At 42.9% G+C, this 27,902-nt stretch overlaps 1 protein-coding gene across 1 annotated transcript in view; it reads right to left on the bottom strand.

Moving 5' to 3' along the window:
• Nucleotides 1-27,902, bottom strand: part of kalrna (kalirin RhoGEF kinase a) — a 1,007,899-nt gene that overhangs the window by 540,602 nt on the left and 439,395 nt on the right. The window contains exon 5 of the mRNA XM_041200492.1: nucleotides 24,051-24,563. Within this exon, the coding sequence (XP_041056426.1) occupies nucleotides 24,051-24,563 (513 nt within the window). The remainder of the gene's footprint in view (nucleotides 1-24,050; nucleotides 24,564-27,902) is intronic.

Raw genomic sequence — 27,902 nt, 5'->3', positions numbered from 1 at the left:
GAATACAAAGGCAATTTGTTAATTGTATATCAGTTGAGTGTTTAATTGTATTCAGGTGGCAGGCATTAATCAGGGACTCGTCTATGATGATCTATACAGGAGCAGACTGAAACTGTGGTTGTTAGGTTGAAGGTGCACAATATGTAATGTATATCTCCATAAATACAAGTGTTACGGACAGGAGGGGGTTTAATTTAAACATCCTTGATTTCTCCTCTCACCATCCATACATAAACAGAAAGGTGTTTTAGATTTTGATTTCCCCCTTTATAAGCAATGGCATATTTCGTAACTCATCAGTTTTGTTGTGATCCAATTTCTATTAATAACCCCACAGCAAATTCAAGATAGGGTAAACTCAGAGGGTTAGTTTATTCACACAAAAATGGGGTGGGGGTGATGTTGCTATGTAGACTTTAAGAAGGCCGAAGTATTCAAACTTAGACAGAACCCTTTTTCTAAGCCACTGCTTGCTAGATGAAAAAATAGCAGACTGATTGGCAGTACAGCAAGAGAGTGTTACACGTTCTTCCAGCTAGGGCATCATGTCACATGACTCCCACTTTCTACTTTGGCTTTGACAAAGGATGCATATTCCTTTGCCTGGATTCTTGAGATTGTTAATGTTTCAACCATTAAGGACTTGAAAGAAAAGGTGCAGGGTCCTTTCTCCTAGCGGACTGGTAGTCTCCGTTGGCCTGGCTTAGGAAATGTAGATGGCCTTTGTATAATTTCCTTTTAATTTGATCTCTGCAGCCACAGAGATAGTTAGCGTCCCTTCAGAGATAATGAGGTGTCAGCTTCTCGGATATTGCCAGAAAGTTCCTATCATTCAGGGTTAAAGGCAGACATATCTTCAACTTCTTTAAAGTCTTTGTCCCGTTTTTAAAATTTTAGGAAGTAGCCGTGCTGATATGTATTTCATAAAAATATAGTGTGAGGTCTTAGCTCTGTAACAAAAAGCGGTACTCACATCCCATGAAAGAATCATTTTTTTAAAAAAGCATCTACAGTGTGTAAAGACTAGGCTCCAGTTCTATCCTTCACTGCCTGACTTTTAACACTACCTGCCCAGCCACTGCATCCCAAGGAAGACGAAAGAGAACAGAACAGCATTAATAAAGAAACCCCGTCACTTAATCAGAAATTCGCAGCCTTACTAGCACTGCAAGAATGTTGGAGGCAAGTACAGAGTTGGGATCAGCATGTGGTAAGTAATCCAGACATGAGTGGATTGCAAACAGGCCAAAAGGAAAGGATGGCTCATTTGGCAGCTCACTGAAAGGCGAGGGGGAAGACAAGTATTGCTGTCAATGACTCAGATAAGGACCTTGATGGAGTGGTGTACAGAAATGCTGATAAGGATGTATACTAAGATGCTGGGTGCATTGGCTAGTTTATTAGGCAGCCTTCATCACAGTTAAGAAACATGGCGGTGTCTAGCTCTAAGATGGTAGAGGCCACCTTGCAGAGCGTACTCTTTCCACAGTCTCTGTTCTATTTCACTATGGTCCTGCAGACCCAGAGGCAGCGCCACATTGCCCATTTTGCAGCCTTTGTATGGGCAAGGCACCTACACCTTAGCTCTCCTGTGAGGATGTAGCAACACTGTCTAGAAAATCCAGGCACTCACCACAACAAGTCGAAAAATGCTCCAGGATACTTCCACACACTTTGCGTTAGCCAGGAGTTCTTAAAATGACCTTAGCTGCAATTTGGGTGCCTGGACCTTTAAGGAACATTAGTCCAGGGGCCTTCATGCAGCTTAACACTTATCATTTGCAGAGTGATGTAGGAATACAATGCCTGGACCTGCATTCTCCAAATTAGATATGCTGCCTCTGGATCAGTTGGTTGGCCTGTGTCACGTCAGCATAGCACGTATTTACAGCCTCCCAATGCACCCTGGGATGCCGATGAAGGAACCCTTCTCAAGAAACAACGCTGCGCCAGCCATGATGGAAGTGACTGACCATGCACAGCATCCCAGCAAAATGACACAATGGGTGGAATTTTCCCAGATTTGCACTAAGTACGGTTGCTGGCGGGTAAAATGGAGTTCTACCTGCCAACGAAAATGGCGGGTATTGTCCTGAGCCCACCTCATTATTTATTCACTCCTGCCTACGTGCTCAGTCGCTCGCAGATCCCTGCAGTCCTCCAGGGTCCACAGTGGCTACAGGGTTGGCTCCTTGGGGACAAAAGCTACCTGCAGAGGCCATGGCTCATGATGCCCATGCATTGGCCTCAGACTGCAGCACAGCGACGCTATAATAAGGCTCATGCAGCAACTCGCAACTTGGTGGAGCAGACCATTGAGGTGCTGAAGACTGCAGCTCCGATGCCTGGTCCGGTCTGATGGAGCCCTGCAATACAGTCCGCAGAGGATGTCAGGCATCGTTATCGTCTGCTGCACCCTTTACAACCTGGCACTCCAACGGGATGATGAGCTGGCTGAGGAGCAGGTGGAGGAGCTGGGATGTCTCCTCAGATGAGGAGAATGCTGATGGGGATGAGGGTGAGGGGATCCTCGGTGGTGACAATGACAGGGATGAGGCTCTCGCACTGGCTAGACGAGGCAAGCATGTTCAGGAGGCCCTCATAGCCGCTAGGTTTGTGGAGGATGATGATGGCATGCAGTGAGGTGTCCCCAGAGATCCTTACATCGCAGTTGTGAAAGTTTGACTCCAGTCTGGCATTTGGCAGCACCAATACCCTCTGTGAGGATGCTCCTGTCATGGAGATGCAGTGGAAGCCCTAACAGTTACTCAATCGCAGGAGGATGATGACAACACACAGTGAGGACACTCCACAGATCTTCACATATCCTCTGAGAATGTCTGATTCCTGTCTGGCTGAGGGCAGCTTGCTTGTGCTCCATGATCAGGGCCATCTGAGAGACGCAGCCATGAAACTTTAGACACATCTGATGCTGTGTCCGCTTTCAGCACCTCAGCCCTTCAGGAGCTGCTGCACAGCATCACTGGTCACAGATGCTGGTGTGATGGGGGCCAGCCACACCTTAAGAGTGCTGAGAGCACACAGAGAGTATGAGAAAACTCTATGGCGCCTACCCACTACATTCTGGCAGCAATGACCAGTACTGCCAAGGTGCAGGCATCATTGTTTCCAGGGAGTGTGAAGCTGGACGATCACTGTGGTCTGAAGGCTGCACAGAGCACAGGGAAAAGGACCTGGACTGAGATACCTGTCTTTTATCTTGTGCAGAAAGGTTTCATATCTGAGTGACAAGAACATTGCTCATCAGAATAAGGAGCCACAGGCAGGGAGACATTCTTAGGAATTTATTGACAATAGTGAACAGTATGTACAAGTGATCAACACCTAAGGCCAGTCTGTGCAACTACTTTTACCAAGCTTTCCTAACCCTGCCGCTACGCCTTGGTGCTCCCCGGACATCCATAGCAGAGGGGGAGGCACCCTGACTGTGATACCCTGTCTGTGATGACTTTGGTGGGCGTCTCTGTAGGGCTGAGACTTGGTGGGCCTCGGCCTGCTTTCAGGGTCCTGTTGTGTGGCAGTGGCACACTCCAGATGGCCAGAGATGAGTGCGCTGCATGACTACCCTGTCAACCTGCAACATGGGGGACGCAGGTCCAAATCAGAATGCTGAGATTGCAAGGGGCTGTGAGCACCTCCAGCAGTGACTGGTACAAGGCCAGCGTTGGCGAGGAGATTGTACAACATGTGTAGTCCAACTGCTCTGCGGTCCAATAAAGTGGTGGCGGTCTCGAAGTCTGTGCGGGGGTGGGGGAGGGGGGGGGGGGGGGGGGGGGTGGGGGGCGGCGGGCGGGGGTAAGGTTTGGAGCGGTTAGTGGCCCTTTGGTGCCACGGCATTGCTTGCATGGGTGGGAAGGCTGGAAGTCTGACCTCAATCATATCACTGTGGCTGCACCAGATCAGTCCCAGTTGCAGAGGCATGGTCAGCTTATAGAGGTGTCCCTAATGCGTGGCCACTTCCCTCGCTTACCCTGACCCCCACCTCGATTGCCTGTGTGTGGGATGCAGCGTCAAGGCAGCACTTGACGCACCCCCCCGCCCGTCGCCCTCAGCAGTCGCCTCTGAGGCTGGCCAGCACTTGACCCCAGACACCCCCCTCGTCCCCCCTCAGTCGCCACTGAGGCTGGCCAGCACTTGACCCTGGACACCACCCAACTCCCCCCACCATCAGCAATCACCTCCGAGGCTGGCCAGCACTAGCCCCTGCCCCCCAGCACCCCTGAGGCCTGTACACAACAGGCGAGCTGCTGCTCGTTCACCTGAGTTCCCCCAAAGTGAAGGCTGCCAAGAGTACATTGCCTGCGTGCTGTTGTGAAACACGTCGGCGTACTTTCCCAGTGACGTGGACAGGCGATATAGTGAGGTTCCAAGAGCCTGACAGGATGGCCTTTTAATTATATGCTGATGTATTACAATTAGTTCCCCGCTGATAGATGGTGGGATACACGGCCTGCCGTCGGCGGCTGGGTAGACGATTGCGACTAGCCTTCACGACGTCATGAAGCAAGTTCATGCAATATTTTCCACGCATGCCACCTATCACAAACACCGCCAGCGGGCTCAGAAAATTCCACCCTAAGCTTCCAATGTGTTTCCTCTAGTGGTGCTATGGAGATGAATTTTTTGCTTAGCTCCTTTTAAACACCATTTTCAGGATCTAGAACCTGTTAAACAAATTCTACAATTGAAAATGTTTCACTTTAAGGTTATCCATGATCAGATTTTCTCTGTGAGGAGGGGGTGAGGATTTGACAGTTTCACTGGAGACAGGTCTGAGGCTATGGAGCTGCTTTAATATCAGTTCTTTAAACGTTCAAATAACATCTTTGTTCTTTTTTCACAGGTAGATCTGTTTTTTCACTTAATTCATCAATGCCTATCAGAGTTTGCCTTAATGAATTTTTTGGTCAACGGTACATCTGGAACTCACTGCCTTAAAGGATAATATAGGAAGAAACTCTTAACTAATTTAAAAGTTGTCTGGAGGGGTACGGACCAAATTCTAGAAAGTGGGGTTAGGCTGGATGGCTTGTTTTTTGGCCAGCACAGACATGATAGTCCAAGTGGCCTTTTTTTGTGCAGTAAGCTTTCTATGATTCTCACAGGTAGATTTCAAAGATATAAGGCAACTTTCTTTTCATCAAAAGGAGTGAGAAGATTTTTGAATCTTGCAATCCATTTGCCTGATATGATGCCCCAAATGACTAGACAGGTAAATGTAAAATATGCAGTATAATGTCATTAAATTTTTCTTGATCCATCGACACCTGGGAAGAGAACAGATGAAAGGTAGAGAGTGGCCCAAAGTTCAGGGTGCTCAAGATTGTGAACAGCACTGTCTAGGGCCTGGACTGGGTGAAGATAGCACTCGAAGATGCAACCAGAGTAATTATCTTCTCATTGATTTCTGTTGTGAGTGTTTTATGAGATCTCAAATCAAAGCTAAATAATTTCAAAAATATTTTCTCTTTGGCAGAATTAAAGATAAGTCTGCCTGCAACAAAGGCCTGACAGCAACAATGGAAGAGAAAATGGCTGCAAGGGAGATTTGATAGCCTCCCAGTCTAAGAAAAAGTAGCTGGAGGTTGTGAACCACAAGCTAGAGGAGGTAATTGTGGGACTGTCAAAAAATAGATGAGATACAACTGTTATTTTAATGTTACATAGTACACCTCTTTCTGTGACTAATGCAGCTCTGTCTAGTCAGAAACAAATGAAAGAGTGAATTGAATTTGTGCAACAGCCTCCCAACCCTTATGTTTGAATGATGCAAATTATTTTTGATCATTTTGCTAGGTGAGGTGATGCACCAGCACCATGCAAGGAAAATGCTGGAGATGTCTACACCATGCAGGTAGAGTCAACAAGGCCCCTACATAGAGCACAAAGAGGCCAGTGAGCAGTTGTACATTGCAATTGATGACAAGGTACTGATTCTTAGAATTAATTTTCAAAACCTTTGATAAATCAGTGTTGGGGTTTCAGCAAAAAGTGACAGATTATTATGATAGTAGGTCCACTGTTAAACATGCCTCCATCATTAATGATTTGCCATTTAGAGACTGAACTGTTGAATAAGCTCACGTAAAGTCTGTAGTTAATCCATTTTACAAATAGGATACTGAGTATGTCCCTGATTTTACTTACAGATAAAACTGCCAGGCAGTATTGAGATCCCAGAGGGAATGTGGAATAAGACTCACAGCCAAAGGATGAATTTATCATTTGTCAAGACTTTGGCTGTTGGCATCTGTGGGTCCAATGAATTGGCAGGCTGTTTTATTGCAGGCAATATAGAGAAGCAGAAGGTTGGATTGGAGACACTTTGTCACCTGTTTTGGAAGTCTCCAACTAATTTCAAGCTTAAGCTTTATCTTACTTTGCAGCATGTTTCACCCACCACCTCCAGACCTAGGGGAAAAGGTTTTCAGGAAAGAGTTATATCCTAGTAGATTCAGGACCTCAATAAGAGGCAAAAATCCAATGAAGCACTCAACATGTAAATGCAAATGTTTAAGTTCAGTATTTTGATTAACTGCTGCAATTTAACATTTCTGCACTTTAATTCCAGATTATTTGTTTGTTCCTGCACTGCTTATTTGGTTCTTGCATCATGTGTTTTGTGTTTTTATGTATCACAATAAAATTTGAAACTTACAGTGAAGTCCAGTCAAGTTATATTTCACAATAGCAACACAGGCACATTATTGTTAGTTATTTTCCTGTATTAGTGGTATCTATATGAGTGGAGTAAATTAATTTTCTAGATTTTCCTTTTTGCAAGTTTTGAATACTTAACTGCAGGATGACTGGCTGTCCCATTTTAAGGAATTGTATATTGAATGTCTATTCACTGGTTGTCCCATAAGGGATGCCTTGTGTCCTGTATTTTCTAGGACAGCCTGCAGAGACTGATCCTGGGAGTCTGTAAAGTGAGCTTGAGTGATCCAAGTGGCAATGGAATTGAATGAGTCAGCTAGTAGAAGGTCCCAACAAAAAAGTTGTAACCCTCACCCCTCTTAGCTCCACCCCCCAAACACATACCAGACCCTCACCCCTGCTTTCACAGTCAACAACAACTAACCCCTACCCAGTCTCATAATCAAAGTGTTCCTTTAAAAGAGCTGATCAACCGGGGCCAGTAAATTTAACCAGGTTAATTGGACACAACTACAACCAGCCTGATGACCCAGGTGGAAATAATTCAACTGGGAGCAGCTCAACTGGACAACTGGGAGTAGCTCAATTGGGTGTAGCTCAACTGGAAGCAGCTCAACCGGCCACCTGGGAACAGCTCAACTGGCCAACTGGAAGCTGGTGAACTAGCCAACTAGGAAATAGTCAGCTGGGAATAACTCTACTGGGACCAGGAGTAGCTCTACTGGGACAAGTTCCAATTCCCATTTAAATCTGGACCCATTACAACTGATTTTTTCAAAAGAGCTACAGAAGATAACGCATCACATTAATTGGAATGACAGCAGATCAACCTGTCCCGCCAAAAATGTATATGAAGATAGCAAGGGAAGTGAGCCAATTATTAAAACATAGATTCTGGGCAATATAATTAAGCAATATTGTAAGTTTTAAAATTGAAAGTATCCAATAAAAATGTATAGGAAGAAAAATTCAAGGACCTCCATTTTTGAGTGGGAGTGTCATGATTCACAAACTTTGTGCAGACTCCTCAGATCAATGTATGCAACCCAGCACTGAGCACACTTCTGAATGTTTGCACAGCCTAGCTATGTGCAAAGCCAGCCTACATCTCTTAAAGGGGAGTTGCACTCATTATACAGGAGCTGCTGTTGACTGTCTGTGGTGGAACTGGGTAAAAGGAGGGGCACAGAAAATGAAGTACCAAGTAAGGGAGAGGACTCCTCAGATTTCTGATGTGCACTGGAGGCTTTAGTACAGGAGCTGGAAAGGAAGAGAAAGTTCCACAGAGGACCAGGAAACCTTCAAGACAAACCAACAGGAAAGAATGGGAGGAGATAGCCAAGGAGGTCAATTCCCAGAGTCTGACCCCAAGGACCTGTTGCAGTGCCACATGAAGTTCAATGATCTCACGTGGGTAATCAAGGTCACTGAGTCCATCTTCAAATGACACCTCCTATCCACCACACCACCCACATTTCATGCTGATCACTCACTTGCTCACTCACCTATCAGCAATCTGTTCCAATCAGGGCTCAGGCCTAGCATTCAGATACTGCAGTTCAACTTCACGCACATTCCAATGTGACTAACCTCACACCCACTTCTCACTGCTTCCCCAGACCTCTGGCTATTCATCCATGGCAGGCACATCACCCAATCACATTGAAACACAATCACTATAACTTACAGTATGGGGAGCGGAGCAGAACCAGAGAAGGTCAGGTACGTCTGCATTAGCTGAGCCTTATGGAGCAAACGGTGCTCTGCATCACGGGGCTGACAGAGCCTGTTACATCCTGCATTGCTGAGAACATTCATTACTAGTTATGCCCCTTCTCAAATCCCACCTCCCCTTCATCCAGCTATCTGGCATGAAGTACAGATGCTGTGACCATGGACCTCTTGCTCTCCACTCCATGCACTTTCCCCAGTTCAACTCTCCCCCTTTATAATTATGTTTTCAGGTACAAAGGAACTGCCTCCTGGTCAGCCACTGCAGCCTAAGAGGAAGGGTGAAATCAGCATCAGACCTCTGATGAAGAAACACTGTCACTTAATCTGACAGTTACAGCCACCAGCTCAGATACTGACACTATGCAAATCTTAGAGGACAGTATAGGGTCACGGTAAGCACCTGGTGAGTCATCTGGGCATGAGTGATTACAGCAAGGCTAAGGTGAAATGGTGGTTCTTTTAACAGCACTGGAGGGTGAGGCTGCAGACAGGTTATGATGCAGCAGACTGTGATGAGGACTTTGAGGGGATGGGAAACAGGAGAACACTGATGAGCATGTTTTTATATCTTAGGTAAATGGGTTTGTTGGCCAACCGAACTCTAACTGCACGCCTTCCTATGTTCTCATCAATGGCTGCTTGCAACCTATAATGGGGAGAGACTGATGTAAGAATAAACAGTGATGGTTTATTGAGACATAGGGCAGAGCACCAGATCATACGTGCTCACTCAGAAACTTCCAGAACCAGAATTACAGTTCCTAGTTTCCTGTGCTGTACAGTGATTTGTCAGTGCTGTCACATGATCAGTACACTTATATTCTCTTAAAGGGACAGGGTACTTCACTTTATCACATCCCTTCCCTTTTACTTAAAAGTACAGCTAACAAGCTTGAAACAGGTTAACTATTTACACAATAATTATTTACAGGTCGAGACTCTCATGGGGCTTTCTCGGACATGTTGAGCATCTCAGTTCAACAATCTCGGCTGTTTTTTCTGAGACCTCTTTTTCAGGGGACAGCTGTCCACTAAGTTGCTAAGTGGAAATTGGCAAGTTTGTCTCCCTGACCCTTTCAGATCCCAGAGGCCCCCTGGTACTTCCAAATCGTGTGACCTGTCCTCTACATGTGGCACAAACTCAAGCGTAAATGAAGTCTGCATTTCTTCTTGTGGGACATGTTCTTTTGCGGAGATGATCCACATGTCTCTACTTATTCGGCCGTTTACCGACACATTATAGGAGAGGGGTCCAGTTACTGCACTCACTTCGCCTAACAGCCAATTGGGCCCATCTACAACGTTCTTCGCGAGGACCGCATCTCCTATCATGAAAGTTCTTTCGTACTCATGACCATCATGCCCGGTCTTCTGTGCCTCTTGGCTTTTCTCCACCCTCCCCTCTAAATTCAGCTGGATAAGGGTCAGGCGGGAGTGGAGATGTCTCTTCATTAGTAGTAAAGCAGGTGCAATGCCGGTTGTCATGTGTGGCAAACAAGAACCGGGACAAGCCTATGCTGACGGAATCCTTTTCCATCTTTTTCATCCTGGATTTAAAGGTTTGGACTGCTCGCTCAGCCATGCCATTCGATGCTGGGTGGTAGGGTAAGGTTTTGATTTGGGTAATGCCGTTAAGTGTTGTGAACCTGCGGAACTCCCCGCTGGTAAAAGCGGTCCCGTTGTCAGACACGAGGATCTCCAGCAACCCATGCACTGCAAAACTCTGCCACAAACGGTGGCAGCCGACGTGGGCGACCAGACTTCATAGGCATCCATCCATTTGGAGTGGGAGTCAATCAGTAAAATGAACATTGTGCCCAAGAAAGGTCCCATGTAATCGATGTGGAGGTGCACCCCTGGCCACCCCAGCCATTTCCACAGGTGCAATGAAGCTAAGGGGGGAGCTTTAGCACCTGCTGGAATTGAGGGCAGCTTTTGACCAGGGTTTCTATATCCAAGTCCATGCCAAGCCACCATAAGTAGTTGCGTGCGAGCACCTTCATTCTGCTAATGCCCGAGTGAATGCTGTGTAGCTTGGCTAATAAAGGTCTTCGCACCCTTGGGGGCATGATAGCCCTTGCTGCCCAGAGTAATATGCCTTCCTGGCAGGAGAGTTCATATTTGCGATCAGAATAGGGCTTCATCTCCTCGGATTAGACTCACCTGACCAAGCATTCAAGACCTGCTCCTGGACATTAGACAATAGCGGGTACCAGCTTGTCCGCTCAGGATTTGTCTGGTCTGAACAGGGGAGGAATCCAGAAAATTTAGCAGTTAGATCAGTTCCTGGGGAATCAGAGCCTCCCCTTTATTAGCTGTCAGGGGAAGGCGGCTTAGGGCATCTGCATGTGCGATTTGAATTCCCGGACAGTGAACAAAAGTGTATTCGTAGGCGGCTAATATTAGTGCCCATCTCTGGATGCGAGCCGATGGGATAGGTGGTATTGCTTTATCTTATCCAAATAATTCCAGTAGGGGCTTGTGGTCGGTTATAATATGGAAATGGTTACTGTAGAGATATTGATTAAACTTCCGGATGTCGAGCACAAAAGGTAAGCCCTCCTTTTCAACGTGGCCCAAGTAAACTACCTCCTTAGCTTGGAACAGACACTTCTCTCATTTTAAACATACACCTGCAAGTGCAAAGCGTTTCAGTACCTCTTTTAGATCTTCAAATCTTCGAACACAATTCCTCAATCTTGGGTATCAGGTCCCTATCAAGTTTGGCCACCTTATTGACAATTAGCTTATAGTCACAGCACAAAAGTAGGCTTCAGTACAGATACGCTGAGTGCCGGCCACTCAGAAAATTGCACTGGTTGTAGAGTGCCCAATTTTTCCAGTTTGTCCAGTTCGGTTTCAACTTTGTCCCATAGAGCATAAGGAACTGGTTTGGCTCTTATACATCTGGGGGTTGCATTTGGGTCTACTTAGATCTTGGCCTGTAGCCCTTGAATCCTTCCTAATACATCTTTGAAAATGGAAGCATCCTTTTGCAACAATTCCTGTAAGCCTTTTGTTGTAATTTGAAAAATTTAGGCCCATTTCAATTTAATCTTTTCAAGCCAATTACAGCCTATTAAGTTGAGGCCCTCTCCAGCTACCACTAACAAGGACAACCTTTCAGATTGATCTCCATATGTCGCCGAGACTTGCCATAACCCCTTCAGTCTTATTTCTTCGCCCGTGTATGTCCCCAGCTCTGTGTCCAAAACTTCTAACTTCAAAGGATGGGTTCCTTTACTCAGATATCTAAATGTATGCTCTCCAGTGATGGATAGCATCGCTCCCTTATCAATGTCCATCTTAATGGGCTGTTGGTTAACTGTAATGACTACTGTCATGTTCTACCCACTTTGAGGTTATATAACGAATGGATGTCTGATTCTATGTCTCCTGGCTCTTCCATGAGGCATATTTCATGATTTTACCTTCTGCCTTTATAGTGTTATTTTAGCCTTTCTTGGCCGTGCCGCCTTATGTGGCCATAGCAGTGGCAGAAAAGGTACTCGACTTGTTTGAGTTATTGTTCGCTCACTGGAGGCCTGAATGTATTTCTCTCATTCATTTTGTGGGTTTTCACTGTAGTACCATTGTTTTTCAATGGTCTGGGGCTAGAGACCTTTTCCCGTCTTTCTGTGGAGTGCGAAGTTTTCGTGTCTTTTGTTGCCAGATTGTCCCACTCGACCAGCGGGTGGCACCATTTTGTGTCTCCTTTATAACTTCAGAATTTCTAACAGCACTCTCCATCCCAATAGCTAATTCTAATGCCTTATTGAAGTCTAGACTAGGTACGGATAACAAACGCCTTTGGATAGTATCATCTCCAATCTCGCATATCATCCAGTCTCTCAACATATTACTAATGGATGTTCCGAATTCGCAATGCTCAGTTAATGGCTTTAAAATGGCCACATAGTCAGTTATTGTCTCCTCCAGAAGCCTGTTCCTTGAATTGAACTTGGAGCGCTGCATAGTAACTAAGGGCTTTGGTCTCAGGTGGCTCTGTACAATTTTTTATTAACTTGTCGAAAGTCTTTGAGTCTGAGGTGATAGGTGATGTAAGGCTGCGGATCAGCCCATATATTTCACTCCCGCCTGAGGACAAAAGAATCGCCCTCTTCTTCTCCTCCCCTGCATTGTCATTAGTGGTAAAAAAGAACGGCAGACGTTCGATATACTGAGTCCAGCCATCTGAAATGTGGTTGACTGAATCGACACGCCCGAACTGCAGTATCGTGAATGACTGCAAGGGGACTGCACCTCCAATAGACTTTCCAGGTGATGACGAATTTAGATGTTTGGCTTATCGCAGAGTTGCGCTCTCTCTGGGGTCCCTTATAATTTTCTGCCCATAGCCATTTTTCATGTATTTACCAGTTTAAATGCATTGCTGCTTTAAGAGCAGTCACCATTTTTTAAAATTCTCTCTCTGCAGCTGTTGGCTTTTCTCTGCTGGGTTTCGTCTCTTTTCAAGTTTTGGTGGGATCCCCATGATCACGATTCTGCAGGGTTTTTGTTTAATTTTAAACTGCAGCACTGCTTTCTGCTCCAATTGATGGTTGTCACCGATTTTATAAGTAAGTACAGATGCTCTTTCCAATGCTTTGCTCACCCATCTTGAAATTTACTTTCTTTTGTTCTTTCTCCTCGTCGCCACTTTTATGTGTTAGGCAAATGAGCTCGTTGGCCAATCAAGCTCTAACAGCACGCCTTCCTATGTTCTCATCAATGGCTGCTTGCAATCAATAATTGGGAGGGACTGATGTAAGAATAAACAGTGATGGTTTATTGAGACATAGGGCAGAGCACCAGATCATACATGCTCACTCAGAAACCTCTAGAACCAGACTTACAGTTCCCAGTTGCCTGCACTGTACAGTGAATCATCAGTGGTGTCATGTGATCAGCATGCGTGCATTCTTTTAAAGGGACAGGGTACCTCACTTTACCACACATGCTTATGAAGATGCTTGCTGCTTTGGCAGGCCTGCCAAATGGTCTGTTCTTATTATCAAGAATGATGGAGGAGTCTGGCTCTAACATAGAACATGTATTAAGCAGAGCTTGGAGCCCTTTTCCAGCATTGAAACAGTTGTCACCTTCACAACAGCACTTGTAGATCCAACTTCAATGTAGCATCTGGTGGCCAATGTCACAGATTCTGTTGAAGCATAGGCAGAAGCTACTCAATGGCCAGATTTTTACGTTCCCCCCTGCCGCGCACTGGAACTGAGGTGGGGTCTGGGGGAGCGTGAAATTGCATGGATGGGATTCCCTCTGGGTTCCCGTCCGCCTCAACATTTTATGATGGCATGTCCAGGATTGGACTGGAAACCTGCCCTTGCCCCAGTTAAGGCCCTTAAAAGGCCGCTTAATGGCCACTTAAGAGCTTTTTCCTGCCCAGCCTTAATTTTTAGGCTAACGGGCGGATGCCAGCTCAGGGTGGGAAATGCAAAAGTAAAGTAAGTTCAATCTCGGGCAGGAAGGAGGGGAGAGGGTGCCTCCATCAGAAGCCCCTTTCTGATGGGCGATGGGGGCGGGTTTTGGCCAATCAGATTGGCCAATAGCTCTCCAATGCGGGACTTCCTCCTGAGTGAGGGGCAGAAGTCCTGCCTAATGTTAAACAACATTCATTAGAGTGTAATATGACACTGAGGCTGCTGGAGCCCTCGCCATCCCGAAAATTCAGTCCAATGTCTCAGTGGAAGCTCAATTAGAAATAATGAAATCCATGCTTGCTGTGATGCAGACAGACTGCTGCCATCATGGCTGTTGATACCAGTGTTCAAAGGGGCTTGCAGGTCTCATACCAGCCCAGCAATCTGTCCTTCAACCGTTTACCAGGATTGCTGAGATGCCAACTCGGGTGAATGCCAGTAGCTCTGGACTACACAAACCTGCTGTCAGGATGACAAGATTTATGCTCCCACAACTGCCACAACACTTGTGCCCTTGCTGTTGGCTGCCAGACAGCTCAGACTGCTGCCTATCCTGAGGTAGTACAGTCCAAAGCCAAACTCTCAAGGCCCAGAGCTGCTTGAGGGCATCCTGCAAGACCATCTTCAGTACCTCAGTGAAAGTTGACAGCCTCCATCCAGCCATGCTGCAGCCAAAAGGATAGCACTGGATAAGACAGGCAAAGGCAACCACAAGAAATGCAAAAGGGTGAATAGTTCAGTTTTGTATGCATTATTGGAAGAGCTGTTGGATAGAGTAGTTATGGGAAGGCTTTTGTTAGTGGCTTTTATTTCAGGATTTTGGCCAAGTAGATGTTATGATGAGACATAGAAAATGGATTGAAAGGTGGGGAGTTATGGTGATGGTGGGCTGATGACGTATGAGAAAGAGTCCAAGCTGTTCATGGACAACCTGCCAAAGGAAACTGTTAAAACTGTCAGAAGCACCTGTCAAAGGGAAATATCAAGCTATTGAGGCACTTAAAAGTCCTGCCCTTTAAATATTTGAAAAAAAAATGTCTGCAGTGTTGAAGAATAGATTGCTTGCCATTTCACTCTGTCTGTTGACATAAGCCTAAGGGCTTCCATTACTGGATTAGTGCTGCATGATTGATATAATTAGGATTCATAATCACAGCTATTTCATAGTCTGATTAACAGCTACAAGTGGTTATAGACTCTTTGATGTAGGACTATGAATTCCAATGCTTGTTGTAAGGGATTGCACACTTAATAGAAATGTTTGATGTTTTATGGCTTTATTTAGTTCAAGGAATGTAAAAGTTGCAAATAGTTTATTATGAATGAGAGTGTTTTTATTCAATACACTGAAGTCGGCAACAGATACTTAGAACATTGTTTTCTAGAACTTTGCTTTATTTCATCTCTGCATGGACCCTGAGGTCTACCCCATGTTGTACAATAGGTGAATTGGCATAATAGGTATAAGAGAAAAGGGTGGTGAGTGGGACATGGGTTGGCATAAGTTGGCACGAAGTTGGCACGGGGCTATAAAGGGCCATGGGGGATGGTTGGAGGGGCATAGATTGTCATGGGGCTATAAAGAACTGGGGAAGCTGGTGGCAGGCATAGGTTGGCATGGAGGGTATTAGGGGTTATGGGGGCTGGGTGAGGGCATGAGGCGGCATGGATGGGGTATGGTGAGTGTGTGTTGGGGGGGCGGGGCTACTGAGAGCTGGAGGGATGTTTCTCTGTTGGAATATTTATTTTTAAACTTTGGACACAGTGCTGGAGCCCAAAGGCAGGTCTCCACCCAGCCCACCTCTGCAGTTCTTCAGTTCTTCCCAGGTCATCTGCCCCAACTTCTAATCCAGCCCAAACCCACGCCCCCCCCCCACCCAGACTAAAAATCCAATGGTCAGGCAGCCATTTTTAAAGGGTTCAGCGAGCTGGGAATTCTCCTGTCTCCACGCATCCAACCCGGGAGCAAAAATCTGGGCCTGCATCTTTCCTTTCAGGTCACAATTATCATTAATTTATTTCAACACTATTTCATTTCCTGCTGTTTCCAATTACCTTTGTTTTGAAATCTCGGGGAGAGGTGTTCAGGGGTACAGAGAAAAAATGTAAGGACATTGGATTACTGTATATAGCTGCAATGTGTGACAAGCTTCAGCACAATGGGCCAAAAAGGCTTCCTTCTGTGAAAAACTTCTACAATTTACAGTTGCAAATTATATTAATATAAAAGCCATATTAATATAAAAACAGTAGCAGAGAGCAAGTCCTTGTTTTGAACTTCATTTGCAACACCGTGATGATGCCAATGTCTGTAATTTTCATTTTTCTTTGTAGCCTCCAATCTGAGATTACTGGGACCGTGAGTTTGGAGGCTGCACACTGTCTAACTCAACATCTGATTCATTGGATCTTCAGCTGTGAAGTCAACATAGGAAAGCACAATTTTGCCAAAAGCAAACATTGCACCTAACATTCCAGCACTTAGTGGAGTTACAGGACACTGAAGGGCAAAACTGTTCAATTCTCCTGCTCCTCTTTCCTCCAGATGAATGCATCTCTTTGGAGAAATAATTCTGTTTCTCACAACAATAAATCTATGCGCCATTTGAAACATTTACCTTTTTAAAGAACGTACAACAACAGCCAGAACTAATTCCAGCTGGCTGCTTTAATAAGCTAGGGCTTAACATCCCTCCTCTGGGAAATCAGACTTGCTTGAACTTATGAACTAGCTCTAGTTTACAATCCATAAACCATTCATCATTATTATTCAGAAGATGCATTAGTCTTGGGATACCATGTTGTGTTTCAATAATAATACATTTTTTAAATTTAAGAATGAAATTCCAACATTCTCTTATGATGCTGCAAACTTCTGGGAATTGCAGAAAACAATATAAGAAAACATATAAAAGCAAATATGATCACTTTTCACAAATTGTTACATTGCCCATAAAATAAATATATTACAATAAAGCTTTATTTCATAAACACACAATCATAAATCACTTGTATTTATTAATATTACAATTGAACCTGAGGTGAGCCAAAGAAACATTGATCATTGATTGTACATTCTGTATTATACAGCGAGAACAATAAAAAAAACATTAACACACTCATACACTCACCACAGTAACAGGTTCTTGAGATCAAAAGTGTTCCTGTACTGTGTGTGTGAGACAGATGGCACTAACATTTGAAGCACTATGTGATTGCATTTTGATACTGACAGACTTGCAAAATAGAGCACTGAGGCTTTATAAATTTATATACGTGAGCATCAACTGGTGTTACAGACAGCATTATGCAGTGACAATGTGGCAAGTCTGCACAATCTCCTGCAGCTTTTGGCTGATCTCCTCACATTCAAATGTGTGGTACTCATTTTATTCACTCATGAAGGATGAAAGGCTAAATGAATGCTACTGGGATTCAAAGCTAGATCTCTCTGATCAAGTCCAAAGCTCAAACTACTGACCTAACCAGTATGCAACTTTTACTAATATTAAAGTAAATTGAATTTGCTGCTGCAAAAGTAACCTGCAAAATCACCAATTATAGTAACAAACCTTCAATTCTAACCTAATGCAGATCCTACACTTAAATACATTTAAGGAAAATGAGACAGGGATGACTTCTAATAAAAACATTCAGTAAATATTTTCTTTGAATTAGATATTCCAGTTATTTTTATACAATAAAGTTTTACAGTCTATTCCAAGGCAGCATATGCTTGGCATCTATCTTGCATCAAAGCATGAAGAGCAAGGTTTTGGGTAGGAACCCCAATGCTGGGGTCAAATAGGTGTTACAAACCCATGTGGGAAACAGTCACCCTGCAGTGATTGTCCCCGAATTAACCAATTTGTGGCCAGAAAGCAGTTTTGCCATCCATTAGGATGGCAGGCTGACTCTGGAAACTGGGGGTCAATAGGATTTACTCCAGCTCCAAAGGAGTTGAAGCCTATAGTTCACGTAAGAGAGCGTGTACCTCCATTTTGAGTTGTCCTCTTTACAACATTTTAAATGTTTGAATTTGAAAATGGAATCAGAGATGGACCATTGTTGTGAAGGAGGATCAAACCATAGCCTGTGGATGCAGCTATGGCCAGGCAGGCAGGGGGGGCCTCAAATCCTGCCTGAATGCTGCACTTTGCTACACCCTCCTGCTCACCCAGGCAGCTGGCCTAGTCCCTGATACCTCAGGTTGCTTGGAAACACCTGGAAAATTCCAGTCAGCCTTTGACAATAGGTCTCAAGTAGCTATTTAACCCCATTGATTGGCTACCAGCTGCTTGCAGGCAGGTAGCCCTACCGACTCCTTAGGGAGGGCCAATTGGAATGATGACTCTTTATAAATGAAAAATACACCATAGCTTACGGTTTCTGGCACCAATGTATCCACTAGGTTTGCAGAAGCACAAGGGGAATTAGGCTGTTGTGATTAACTGTTAAATAGAAAATCCATTCACCCTCATTTCAAATTTTGAGAAATTATTTTTATAAAGAAAACAATGTATTTGTGCAATAGCTATATCTTCAGATACAAAACAGCAGACAAGAGAAAAGGAGGCTATTCTGGCATCCTACTATTGTGGGTGCTGGGATCTAACGCTATGGCACATGAGGGAGTGATGATGGATGCCTGAGTGAAGTGGATTAGCATGCATGTGTCCCAATATCTACTTCATTCTGACATCAGTTGAAATAGAGTTTTGCTCTTTGCTCTTCCTACTCAAACTTTTCATTTACACCAATGAAACCACAGTGGGGGTTATGTTTGTCGGTTTTTCAGTGTAACAGAAACATCTTTCAGCACTATAAAAGGGCAAATAAAACAGATGCTCTTTACCCTTTAAAGGACATTTTAAAAGTTTTTATATATCAAAAGTCCAGTCTAAATGATATCAAAGGCTTTTTCATACTTTTATAAAGGTAGTCAATGAAAGGGTGGTCTGATTAAGGACCAAAAGATATTTTGTTGTGAAAACAGAAGGCCTAGCTGTCTTCACTCCAGAAGAAGATGCTGCCAATGTCCCAGTAAAGGAGAAAGCAGTAGAAATAGCGGATAGGATAAAATAGATAAAGGGGATATACTTAAAAGGTTGGAGTCCTCAAAGTAGAAAAGTCATGCGCTCTGGTCATAATCTTTCAATCCTCCTTAGATTATGGGGTAATATTCTAAGTCTGGAGGACTGCAAATACAATGCTCCTGTTCAAAAACAGGGAAGGGGAAAAATCTGTCTACTAAAGACCAGGTTATATAGATTCAACAGTAATTTTTAAAAGGAAATCGGATAAATGCGTGAAAGGAAATGTTTACAGGGCTATGGAGAATGAGCAGAGGAGTGGGACTAATTGGATACCTCTACCAAAGGGCCAACAGGCATGATGGGCTGAATGGCCATCTTTAATGCTGTGATTCTATCTGCACTGCACAAGTACAAATAGCTACAATAGATTAGCTACATGCAAAACATATCATGTAATAAAATAAGTTTGATTAGAATATCTTTGTGATAATGACATGCATGTGATGTTGTCATGCATAACGCAAATATGTCGGCTAGGAGCATTTTGAAATTCCAGAGTTACATTGACTGCTAGCACGAAGACCCAATGAAACACAAAGTCTTCCTGGTCATGAGTCTTATAAAATCCATTGGGTAGATTTTCAACTTGCTGTCTGAATATATAACTGGAACTGTGGATGAAATGCCTATTATAGAAATGGGGATGGAAATCAGGTGTTTTTTATTATGAATGGCCAATCTGCAACACCGGTTTCATGCCAGTAGATTCTTTTGAAAACCTATCCGCACCCACCCACTCCCCTAAGTTTACTTGGCCACAGACTGTGGTAAACCTAGACTACAGTAGCCTCAGTCAAGGATTAATAGCAATTAAGCAGATCAAGATTCATTTGCAGAGTGATATCCTTTCTTGCTGACATATGCATTTGGTTTGTTGTGTGAAGTCTTGATACAGCCACATGAGTTTTATCTACAATGCCTTGGACTCCTGGGAAACCTGATAGGCAGTAAAAGTCCTGTGCACGTTTCAGCTGGTGTCTCCTTTCCACTGGGAATGAGATTCTAGTGTTGCCTCTGGGAAACAATCACTTGCTTTATACAGGACTGAGTTGCAGACTGTCTTATTTAACACATGTCCCCTTTGGTGGTCTGGAAGGATCCTGTTGCACAGAAGCTTCATACTTAGTGACCTTTATAACTACAGGAATAACTCCTTGAAATTGTCTGTGAATCAGCCTGCTCTAGATGGCATAGCTCAGTCACTGGCCCATGTAGTGAAACTATAAGACACCAAAGACAAGTGTCCCATGCTTCACATAGGCAGAAATATAAAGATGGGTTCTTGGATATTGGTGACAAGCATAAACTTTAAGGTGTCATTAGACATCAAGATTTTGCAGCCTCATGAATTGGCTCTCCTGACCCAAATCATGCAGCACTGTGGGAAAAGTCAAAAGGATTCCCTCCTCCCAAGTTTATTAGCTGCAACTTGTAGTGCAGTAGTAATTGTCAAGAGTCCCAGATAGGGGTGGGGAGGAAATTAGCTTATACAGGCAAGCAGCACAAAACAAGACTCATCAGGAATCAGCAACTTGTTATACACTGTGCCAGTTTTTAGTTTCCATTAACTTGTAAAATATTGCCAAGATTTTTGATCCCAAATGAAGTAAAAATGACGGTAAGATGAGGAAACAAGTTTCTAAAAATAATTTGAACTACTGTTCTGTGAGCTTCAGTGGAAAGAAGATTAGACACAGTGAACCACAGTGTCAATTTGCTACAAGCCTATTTTGTGCTGTTGACATGGACCAATTTCACCCCAAGGTGTTTTAATGATGTACAGGTTTATACAAAAATATAAAAATGTAGAGAAATAAAAGTACATATGGGGGAAAATTTTTCCTATGGTGGGCGGGCTGGGTGGGAGCGGGCGCGGAGCCGATTGCCAGATATAATTCATGAGCGGTAGCGCCCAGTGCTACCTGTGCAGGTGGGGGGAGGAGGGAGCATCTGGGCCTGCGCTCTTTTGTGCATGCACCCAAAAGAGCGCAGCAATCACCCTGAGGCACGGAGCTGCCTCTGGAGAGATTGATTAGATTATAAAACATTTTAATAAATGAAGTAAAAATTTATTTAAACATGTCCCCTCATGTGACAGTGTCACATGAGTTGGGACATGTTTGTGAAGTTTGGAAAATTTATTTATTTTATAAAAGCTTCCGGAAACCTCATCCCGTCTGTGGATGGGCTCTCCTGAAAAACGCGAAGGCCACTTGGGCTCTTTGCCTACCCGACAACCTAAAGATTGGACAGGCAGCATTCTTAATAAGTTTAATTACTTTCTTAATGGCCTTAATAGGCCGTTGACATGTCGGCAGGTGTGCAGCCGCCTCTGACGCGCGCCCGCCAAGCGGAATATCGAGATGTCAGGACACATGCCCGACGTCAGCGCGCGTCATTTTCCGCGTCAGTGTGTTGGACCCGCCCCCGCACGTCGACCAGAAGATTCAACCAATGATGTTGAATGTACAAAGAGAGAAATGTGCACACCAAAACTTAGATTTTCAACATTTAATGAAACAACAGCAAGCCAATCCAGCCCGTGGCGGAATCGTCACAGACAGGACAGAAAATTTAACAGACCAGCCAAAGGTCTGTTGACTTCGGACGGGAATTTCCAGTCCTGCAGTGGGCAGGGCCGGAAAATCCCAGCCCTTGTTTTAAGATGCTCCAAAACAGCTAGGTCCATTTTCCCACCATCTCCCTATCTATATTGTATGAATAATATGCCAGTTAGGATGAACCCTCACCTAGGCAATGAACTGCACCCATTTTTCTGAACATACCATTTAATTGGGATTTGTGAATGCCTGAGGCCAAGCCTTTCATTCCCCCCAAAATTACAATCAAGAAAGTGAATACTTTGCATCATCAACAAAATCAGGGGAACTAGGGACTTGAGCTTCTACCTGGAAAAGTGGAACAAAATGATTGGTTTTGTTTTTTATTTTCAATTCCGACTACATTATAATGTTAACGAGAAATACGGAAGACACACTTATTGTTGAAGATCATAGAAATTCTTTGAGGACTATTGTAAGCTTTGTCATGTTAGCGATTCAGGAAAAAAATGTTTGATAATGGAACTAAAGCTCAATGACATTTTAGTTTAATATCTATTCAATGCCATCATTGAATCCAGGGATATCAGATTGAGCTAATGGTTAACATGTGCATCCAAGTTGCTCCGAACAGTATTCAATAAAAATTAATTATACTTAATAAGCTCATGTTATCCATAACTTACAGCATTACTGATTATGGCAGTGTATTGATAAGGTTGCAGTATTAATAATCAATTAATCTGAGTTAATAATCCTGAGAATTTAAATTTGGTTAAAAAATTTGGAAATAAGAAAGGTAGTTTAAAAAAAGTAAAAGCTGAAAAGATCTTGAAACTATAAGGCTGTCATTAAAACCCATGGGTTTACTAAAATTTTTTAGGGAAGAAAACCTGTTGCCCATACCAGGTGTGGCCTATACCACACCTAAGTGGTTAACTGAAATTGCCTAAAAAGCTATTAGTTTTGTCAACATCACTGCCGCTCAAGAAGCCAGCTCATTAGTACCACCTTCTTAGGGAAACTAAGAATGGGTAATAAATGACAGAAATGTTCACACTTCAAAATCTTTTTTTAAAAAGCAGCCTTTTCTTTAACTTTTAATCGAAGTACATATAGAATGATTTAGAATTTCCTTTTCTATTTGCTCTGATCCACTCCTCAAGATCTCTGGGTCACTTCTTAAATACAGCTCTCAATCCCTGACAGCCATTACCAAAGTGTAAAACAACAGTGTGCAGTAAAAGTAAAGAAGGATCATCAACAACAATTAAAAGCAGGGATTTAGTTTTAAATGTGTGACTACTTGTAACAGTGTCTTGGAAAGCTAGAACAGGTTGGTTGTGTGATGAAGATAAGCCACTCAGTCTGTAACCAGAGGTTCTCAAAGATATGGTGCACTAAATCTGGGGATGTTCTGGGATTAAGAGCAATCTTACTGGAGGGGCTTCTCTTCAGAGAAAGCTGAGCCCAGCAACCTCTGACAGCTGTAAAAGCTGTTCTGAGTTTTTCAATATCTGTTTGTGGTCAGGAGGTGGGAGTGAAACAAATGGAGGTATTGTTTACAGTTAACAAAACACCTGAATCTAGCTGATTGCATAGAGTACAGTGAATTGATCTGGCACACACATTACTATGGGGAAAACAAGACATATTAAACCTCCTGATTTCCGCAGGGAAAACATCCTCCTCAAAGAAAACTATCAGCTGATAGCTAACAAAGCACTCCCATTGACAGAGGACCACAAGAATGAAATCCCATAGTCCCTACTGAAACACACTTCACACCCTACAAACTGAGGACAGCCCCACCTCTCGATGGTGCACCTCTTGATTGACTGCAAACATCATCAACCGTGACCAGGTAAGTGACTGGAGTGGTAAAGTCCCAGTTTTCAATCTTCCATGGAAAATTTGGACAACCCTCGACGACTTGAGGATGGGCCAGGGAAGGTGTGGCTACTTGCTCCACAAGTGAAACATGAGGAACAGCTCGAATTGTGATTTTGATCATCCAAATCAGATCACCGCCCATGTACTGAACTCCTGCCCTGAGAGATTCATTCCAGGTGATATCACAACTATTTACATTGTGCCAGCTGAAGCTGTTGAATGGATTGTTAACCTCAATATTGAACTATAACTGCTTCCCCAGCCATACAAAATACATATACTGCAACCCTGTAAGTTTTATTTAAATAAACTTAGCATTTTGGAAACTGCTAATTCAACTTAATTCATGGATTAATGAAAATTCCAAACAATATTGAATAAATTCATAATAAAAGTTGAAAAGGGAATGAAAATTTCATCCCATTTTAATTTGTGTTAAGACTCAATGTCAGTATCATTTGTTGTCCATTCAGATCAGAAAATCAAATACATGTGATTCCTGGGAGTCCTTCGCTACCATGCTTGAAGAATGGTGGAGAACGGTGTTAGATATTGTATGAAAGAAAGACTTGCAGGATCAAGTAAATTTGTCATAAACTTATAGCAAACACATCCGGTTAAATACTATGCAGATGAAGCCTTACCTTTTCTGCATCTTGCTCAAAGAGGCGAAGTTGGAAGCATTGATCTAGCTTCAGTTTCCTAACATGCCACATCTGATGCAAGTGCTGTCTAGTTGAGTGTAGTTTATCCAGCAGACTGGTGATCTTTGGCACAACGCTTTGAAAATCTGCACTGCCAGATATGCAGTTCTTTCCAGAAAAACCATCACTGCACCTTATACACTGCAGCAACCTTTGACCCTCATGGTCCAGTTCCTCCACAGGGGCTTTGATGACTTTTTTCTTCAGTTGTGTATGTTCATCAATTAATTTTCTAGAACCTTCAACATCCAGGGGAAACTCCTTCCTGGCCAACATCTCCTGCAAGTCTTCTAGTCTGGACAACAGATGCACAGCACTGCTAATGAATTCTTCCAAGGCCAGTCGAAGCTCAATCCATTCATCATGATTATACTCCAGTGTACCATCAAACTCTTCAGTCAATTGGGAAGGGTCCACCAACTTAGAAAGCCCTTCCACAGATACCATGCTTGTCTGAAAAAAAAGATTCCAATGTAACAAAATCAGCATTTCAGAACTAATATTGAAAAGTCTTACATTCCACGAATTGGAATAGTTTTATTTCCCCAGATTATTGAAACAGGATCAGCAGATGTAGAAAAGTAGACTTGCCACTGCTTAGTTGCATTACCATTGCTTCTCCTTTTTACTTTAGTTAGTCTAGATATTTTCTTATTTTTGAACTGTCAGCCTTGGTTGTACTCATCTCCAAGTTCTGAAGATTAAAGGTTCAAGCCCCAGAAACTTGAGCACACAATCAAGGCTGAAAGTGTTGCAGGTGCACTGTCAAACCATGCCTCCCTCCACCGTTATAGATGTAAAAGATCTCATGGCATAATTCAATGAGCAGGGGAATTCCTCAGCTAACCTGGCTAACAATCCCTCAAGCAACATCAATAAAACAGGTTATCTTCTCATTTATTTCGCTGCAGTTTATGTGACTGTTCTATTCCAAAAAGCCACTTGGTGAAGGACAGAACTGGAGCAAATCTTTACACAATTCTATATTTATTTACACAATTATACATAGCAAGCATACACCCATAATCTAATGACCACAGTTTTACTGCGCTTATTTATATGGGGCACAAGTGAACCCCCAATCCATGCCCACCACTTGCATACAATTAAATACTTTTGGTATGCACTTAACAGATTCCTTTCTCTCCCTTTAAATAAAAAAAGTTAATATGCGCAACTAACATTTAAAAACAAATTAAATCAAAAACCTCAATTTCTGTACAAAGCATTACATTGCAAAACACCCATCTTTTGGGACCCCTACATGTATTTCTTTTTGTAAAACAATCAGGCAGTTGATGACTTACATCAACCCATTGATTCGTAGACATTTATAGCACATGAGGAGGCCATTCAGCCCATCATGTCCACGCCAGTCAACAAAGATCTGACTACACTAATCCCATTTTCCAGCGCTTGGCCCATAGCCCTGGAGGCTACGGCAACACAAGTAAACACATTTAATGTTAGAGATTTACTTTCTCTCCAACAGTTGCTTCAAGCCAGCAAATTCAATATGTAACCTTGACTTACTCATGCTTTTCGTAGAGTGTATATTAAAGTACAATGAATGATTATCAGCACAATATTCAATGAGTCTCCTATCTTCAGTATACTCATTATGCAGAATCTCAGAACTTTTGATGAATAGAATCCCATATCCACTAATTTACTCGAGCTAGCTACTTTCAGCAGCTAAAGCACTCTTAACAACCCTATTTATTTTCCACCAAGAAGATTAATATGTGAAGCATCATTAAAATTGACTAGCTTCATGTTCTTTGGGTTACATAAGGATGGAAACTTAAGTATGCATTTCTCCAGATTTAATTTTTTTTAAATGTTTAACTTATCTTTAAAAGATTCTCTACTTTAGAGTGTTTCATCATAGTACTTAACTCCAATACATCAAAACTAGCATTTGGTCCAGTCCGAGTGCCCAAACAGTTCAACCAGGTTTTATATTTGCTCTGTCTCTTCTTTAGATAAAACATAATCTCTCTGTGATGACTTAGCAAAATGAACTAGGATGGAAGCAACTCTCTAAATAGGATTGTTGATTTAAAGTTATTCCAGATCTACTCTGCCTAATAACTGAACCAATATCTTTAGTAGCCTCAAAACCTGAGTCCCATTTTAAGTTCCATACTGTTAATAAGATATTTCTCAAATTTGGAAGTACCACCTCATAAGAAATCACATAAAGATGTCTGAAAGTTTCCCTTTATAATACCAATATAACATTGTGGAATATGCTTTCAGTTGAAAACAGATTTCACTGAAAAATACCATATCTTGGAAGCATTGATCCAGCCATAGACACATGTGTTTAGTTTCCAAAGTTTTCTGTCTACATCTGCCACCTCTTTGGGTGGTTTTGAAACACATATCTCTGAAAAACATGTCAATTGGCTGACACTTAGTCAGTCACGTTTCAAAACTCCTAGCAATTAGCCTCACCTTAGCCTTATAAGCACCATCTGCAAGGTTTTTTTCAGTACAAATCCATCCCTATGACAAAGCTGGTTGATCCCTATTTGGTACCACAGATATAACTCCAGATGCTCACAAACTATCTCAGTCTCTTTGTTTTGCCTCTCATTAGTTGACTCTCAAATTTATTGGACATCACTAAAAACTTTTAAAGACATAGCAGATTCAAAGCAATGTGAAGTTATCCAGTAAATTCACTGGGAAGTGTAGGATGGATGAGGTGATTATGAGCAGGATTAGGATTGATCACTGTGGATTAAATAAATCTTTGTGTTTAACAGGGAAACATGTTGATGGTTTGTGTCAGGAGTGTGGGGAAGAACTCCTGAAATCGGTGGAGCATGTTTTAATACACTGTACTAAGTTTGCAGCTGAGAGGGTAACTATGCAGTCTAATTTACATCAGAAGGGTATACAGTGTAATATGGTGGCTAGTATTTTAGCAGTTAGATTTGGGTATTGGGATATTTATAAAGTCGTGTGGTTTTTTTTAATATTTCACAGGATTAGTGCATGGATTTGTTATTGCATTGCACTTCTTCCTCCAATACAGCAGGTGGCAGTAATACACCAACAAGGTGTTAATTTGCCAGAAGCCAAAAAGAAAAAAAAATGACACTAAAAACTTCATGATCATGAGGACTTCTGCTTCTGTTTCATGACTGTTCTGTGGCCTTTATTTCATGTGCATTTAAGTAACTGCCTCTATTTGCACTTTTATGTCTGTTGGGGTTAGGACTGCAAGATCACTATATTGCATTGCAGAAGGATCTTTCTCCAGTATGCGATATTTTTCTGATGCAACAGTCACTTCAGAACCTACAATCAATACTTGCACTGCACTTTCTTACCCTCCTCACTTTCACCCTATTCTGCCAGTTCATGGACCTCACTTCTTGGCCATCATCCTGAACTTTCAGCCAATATGTAACTGCCAGTAGCTTTCCCTGCATGTTCCACAACTGTTGTTATCCTTCCTTTCACTAGACCTATATGGAATATCTATCACCTGAGCTACTGAATCTGGGCAATTGGCCTTTGAATGTGATAGATCTGTCCTGTATGACATGATCACTCACATCGTCACTATTCAGTCCTTGATCTACTGTATTCTGTTCCTCAGGGTCTTCATCACAAAACACATGAGCACTTGAGCTACAAGGTACCTTGTATACTTCTATCTGATGGCCTGACATTTTGAAATTAATTCTGATTTAATTGTGAGGAATAAACCCTAACAGTCTGATTGCCATGTTCAATAAGTTCTGTCTTACCATTACAACTTATTACCTCGCCAGG

Source organism: Carcharodon carcharias, chromosome 12 (assembly GCF_017639515.1).
Source record: "Carcharodon carcharias isolate sCarCar2 chromosome 12, sCarCar2.pri, whole genome shotgun sequence".
NCBI lineage: Eukaryota > Metazoa > Chordata > Chondrichthyes > Lamniformes > Lamnidae > Carcharodon > Carcharodon carcharias.
Note: the sequence above shows the minus strand (reverse complement) of the source record. Positions and strands in the feature narration are given on the sequence as shown.